At 42.0% G+C, this 5247-nt stretch overlaps 1 protein-coding gene across 1 annotated transcript in view; it reads right to left on the bottom strand.

The window, feature by feature from the left end:
* Positions 1-5247, bottom strand: part of Spock3 (SPARC (osteonectin), cwcv and kazal like domains proteoglycan 3) — a 220951-nt gene that overhangs the window by 22736 nt on the left and 192968 nt on the right. Inside the window, exon 5 of the mRNA XM_050138629.1 lies at positions 2276-2395. Coding sequence (XP_049994586.1) covers positions 2276-2395 — 120 coding nt within the window. The remainder of the gene's footprint in view (positions 1-2275; positions 2396-5247) is intronic.

Raw genomic sequence — 5247 nt, 5'->3', positions numbered from 1 at the left:
TATATATATCATATGATCATGACTCCAGAATTTGGGTCTAAGGATATGTTGCTTTGAAAAAGAATTTCTGCTTTTTTACCACAGATAATGAGAACCAGTGGATTCCTTCCAGACTATTGTGGTGTGATGGATCAACACCCACCTCTGAAAGATCTCTGTGAACCTCTCCCCCAAAAAAATACTTCGCCCAACCGAAAGCAGGAAACAGTTTCAAGAGAACTGTGCCCAAATAATTTCTAAAAATGTTTGTTTACATTTAATGGGGGATAAGCTACAGAGATGAATACTTTGAATTGGTTTGGATCTTGATTTATTGATACAAATTTAAGGTCAATTTTGTTATATGTATATTTATGCTCTTGATTAAGATAGTATGTTTGTGCAGCTCTTCAAAAATGTAATGTATAATTAAAATACAGTTAAGATAGTCATCTAAAATAGTCAAGTTTGTAGTAATGCTAGTTAGGTTTTCTAGATATATAGAGGTATATTTCAATTAGGTAGGTATTCTTCAAACATTTCACAGAATAACAGAATATGACCTTTGAAATGTTTTAAGAATTAGGACTTTTCATGAAAAATGAGACACATTTGCTCCTGGCAGCACCAATATATCTCAAGAGGATGATAGACATTGAAGAGGCACCTCATTGAGCCATTTGGGAAAGAAACTGCTCTTGCCTGGATTGCTTGTTGTTATGCTGTATAAATTAGACATACAGGACCCACAGAATAATGACTGGTGAGCTTGCCTAAAGGTGAGACATTCCTTCAGGGTTTCTGCTTCATGAAAGTGTCTGCCAGACATTCTGCAGGACACAGAAGAAAATGACTAACAAACTGACAGTATAGGTAGAACTGTCTTTAATATTCCCTGATTCATGGAAAAGTATGCTGGATACTCTGTTCCTGTAGGCTGAAGATGGGTACCCCAATGTTACAAAAGAATTTTAGCTGACTATCCAGACAGTGAGATGTCTCTGTCAATTCTAGAGTTTTGGAAGTTGCCTACAATGTACTTCCTGTTTACTTAGGTACTATTATATCCTTCCAGAGATTTTGATGGAGTTGAAGAATAGATAGTTACAGTTTTCTTTAGTTATAATAAAAGATAAAGTAGATATAAATATTGTAACTTTAATTCTTGCTTGATAACCATTTTGCTGTATGTAATCTTGCTATGTTAAAGTTAAAACCTTCCTTTATATGTAGACAGAAAAGTGGAGGTGACGTGGGATTCACCTCTGTATTTTGTGAATACTATTGTTTAATGAAGAAGCTGCTTGGGCCTATTGCAGTGCAGAGTAGGGCAAGGCAGGAGTTCTAAGCAGATAGAGGAGGAGAGAGTAGGTAGAGTCAGTGAGTAGCAATGAAGTCACCACAGGAGACAGACACTGGACAGAACTTTACAGGTAGGCCACAATGATGTGGCAAAACACAGATCGATAGATATGGGTTAATTTAAGATATAAGAGCTAGCCAATAAGAAGTGTGAATTAAAAAGACAAGCAGTGTTGTAACAGTACAGTTTCTTTCTGGTTATTTCAGGTCTGGGTGGCTTGGAAACAAACGGTCTCTGCCTACAACTGACTTTCACGAATTTATATCCATTTCACACAGGACTAACTGAAACATGTCATCAAAATCCAAATAAGTCTACTTATGATCTCTAAGTAGTAACAAAATCCTTTGTTTTATATCCTCCTATAAATAGAGCTTTGAAATTCCTTTCTTTAATTCCTTCTTACTTAATTTTTAAAGTGTCCTGCTGTAGGGGTAGCCCCAGCCAATCACCTTGTTTGTAGGGCGGGGTCGCCTGAGGATATTTTTTTACCAATAAATATGGCTGGTGTGCTCTCCTGGCCCCTTCTGCTTTCCTGTTCTCCGCTGGAACCACAGGTTCTGTGAGTCTTTCCCTAATTAAAGCTGAATATATTCTTATAATTTCTGTCTGCCTTCATTTACACCGTTACATCCTGCTATGCAGCCCTTGGGGCCTAGAACTTATACTCCTTCCACTGTCTCCAGAATGCTATTGGATTAGAACTTCAATGCTCTGAAGACACAAGCCACATTCCTACTTCAAAGTTGGCCCAAAGGCTTTATTTTATTTTCTTATATACTACTGTAGAAGGCCTTTGAAGCAATGTGCTGGAATTTTTTTTTATCATATAGGTAAAGGATAAATGTTGAGAAATGAACTTATCCTTAGAAGTTCACTGGATATAGATCAACTTCTTCAAAAAATAGCTTTATCCAATTTTAAAAATCTTACTGCTTCTCTCGGGCCTCAGCAGAGCTTTGGTCTTCTTGTTTTGGCTCCCACTCTCATGAAGGGCCTTGAACCAGTCACGAAGTCTGTTGGCCACTTCTCTGAATTCCAGGTCACTGCAGGCTAAAGACAGAGAATAGGTACTTAATAATAATACAAACTTAGCAGGATACTCAATGGTTTCCTGTTGAAATGTTCAACTTCCCACTTTTCCTCGTGGGCTACAAAAGTTGTGTCTGTTCCTTTTTTTTTTTTTTAAGTTACCAAATTTTCATGTAATAGTTTCTTAAAAAACTTAAAATATTTTTTACAGCTTCTCTACATTGGTGAGATGTGTCACTTTTTTTTTTAAATATAATTTTTTTATTGAAAAAAAAAGATTTCCGCCTCCTCCCCGCCTCCCATTTCCCTCCCTGTCTCCCTTTTCCCCCTCTTCCCTCTCCTCTCCCCCTCCCCCTCACTCCTCTCCCCCTCCCTCTCCAGTCTGAGGGGCAGTCAGGGTTCCCTGCCCTGTGGAAAGTCCAAAGTCCTCCCCGCTCCATCTTGGTCTAGGAAGGTGGACATCCAAACTGGCTAGGCTCCCACAAAGCCAGAACATGAAGTAGGATCAAAACCCAGTGGCATTGTCCTTGGCTTCTCAGCAGCCCTCATTGTCCGCCATATTCAGAGAGTCCGGTTTTATTCCATGGTTCAGTGAGTCTATAATTTGATCTCCTTAAGAAGCTAAATAAGAAGGTGATCCCAAAGAAAAACATATGTCTGTTCCTTTAATAAGTGACTGTATCTCATCTTTCTCTATAGGCGTTCTAGTCATCCACACATTTGACTGACAAAATACTCTTTTGCTGTGAAGAAACATGGTCCTGCCTAAAGTCAGACCAAGTCTTCTATTCTTTCCACCTTCTGTCTCTCTGGCGCTGCTTTGTAGTTAATCTAACATACAGTGTAGAAACCCTGGAAATGTTCTGGAGCCTTCACCCCTAGCTAGCAGCTCTAACACTTTACCCCAGGTCCCCATGGTCCTGAATTACAACAAATTTCTGTCAGGAAGCCTTTTCTTTCCTTTTTCTGGGGGGGGGGGGTTTCAACACAGAGTTTCTCTGCAGCTTTCAAAACTGTCCTGGAACTAGCTCTTGTAGACCAGGCTGGCCTCAAACTCACAGAGATCTGTCTGCTTCTGCCTCCCAAGTGCTATGACTAAATGTGTGCACCACTGCCCGGAGGAAGCCTTTTCTTTACACTCCCTGTCTCTGACCTTTTTCTTTCACATTACTCTCTTGCCCTGACAGTCAGACTTAGGTGGGAAGCCATGCGGCAGTCATACACAGGCATCATAGCAAAATGCTGGGAAAAGGAAGCCCACTGTGCCTGATTCAGAAGTGCTCTAGTTATATCTGGGAGCTCACTGAGCTTGCTTCTGTGAGGCCCATTCAGTCGAAGGCTGGGAGCCTTTCCGCTGGCTAAGACACTACTCAATCTGCTGAAAGTTCGAGACTCTTCCTCTGTCGCATGCAGCTCCTTGACCCTGGAACTGTGCATTATATTTGGGATGCCTCTTTATTAACGAGTGTGTTCGGTAATTTCTAGACTTAGGAGATGCTCTACACAGCTGGTCAAAGATTCCAAGAGCTTTATGTCAAATCTTTCAGAACCTTTCACTGGCCTAACAGTCTTAGATCTAAAGTTCATTGGAGCTTCATAACTGAAAGGCCACTGCTGGCACAAATGTTCAACTCAGAACAGTGGTGTTTAACCTTCTTTAATGCTTCGACCCTTTAATACAGACCCCAACCATATATTTCACTTAGACTTCCTTACTGTAATTTTGCTCCTGTTATGAATTGTAATGAAAATACCCAATACACAGGATATCTGACATGTGACACCCTAAAGGGGTCAAGACCCACAGGTGAGAACCACTGATCTAAACAACTTAAATAACTCCATAAGATGAAATGGCAGCATAGTGTGAGGCTCCCTCCTTGACAAAACTCCTAGTTCACTTTAATCTATCTCAAGGCTCTGGCTTACAACCATGCCCAGAGCTGGAACAGCCACTCATTCAGCTGGGCCTCCAAACCTGTATATTTACAATTGTTCTTGACTACTTTTTCACCGTATGCCTCTTTTGCCTTGTGCTTTGGCTTACCTGTGTTTTTGCCTCCCCAAACCTGGGAAATCCTTGCTTGGATCTTTAACAGTTAAGAGGTAAAAGCATTGAGACTGTCTGTGCCCACACAAACTGGTTATGGAGATATAGATCAATGGGTTCAGTCTTACACAGGTTCCAATGCCTTTGAGGGGTGAATAACACAGAAAACTTGTTTCACGCTATTCTACTTTACTGAGAAGGCTGGTTGTGAAGATGCAGTTTGGCCAGTCTGTTCCAACCCAAGCATGTTTGTTTAAAAGTTTCTGACAACATCTCTGTCCTGGGTCAGACTAGCTACCTGACTCTGTGACAGGGAGTAAGAGTAAAATATAACAGCCCAAGACAACACATTACGCGCTGAAGGTAGATTCCTCCCAATAGGGGGTAGCTGCTGTATATCTCATACCCCTTTCTTGATTTTGTTTAACTCTTTAAGAACTCCATCCCTGAAGGAGTTCCGGTCCAGGCACCAGGAGGGACATCACTGGGGTGAGTGAGTTTCTGACCGAGGCAGCAGCCCGGGACAGGGAACTCAGACACCCCTCCTACACTTCCTGGTCATCCTCAGGGGCTACTCTGCCCGATACCTCCTCTCTCTTCCTATCCCACCCAGCTTGCACCCACAACCCTACCCCCGCCTCCGTCTGACTCCCTTCCCTCTCTGACCACATAACATCTCCCAGCCCAGCCTGTTCGGGCTCTAGGACCGAATCCGAATCGGCAGGGCAAACGGGAGGGTGCTAGCTCCTTTGTCCCCACTAGCCTGCCTGCAGCAAGCTAGGTAGGTCCTTTGTTTACGAGACACCTAGCAGCAAGGAGTTCC

This window comes from Alexandromys fortis, unplaced genomic scaffold (assembly GCF_014885135.2).
Source record: "Alexandromys fortis isolate MF-2015 unplaced genomic scaffold, M_Fortis_MF-2015_v1.1 scaffold_11, whole genome shotgun sequence".
Lineage (NCBI taxonomy): Eukaryota > Metazoa > Chordata > Mammalia > Rodentia > Cricetidae > Alexandromys > Alexandromys fortis.
Note: the sequence above shows the minus strand (reverse complement) of the source record. Positions and strands in the feature narration are given on the sequence as shown.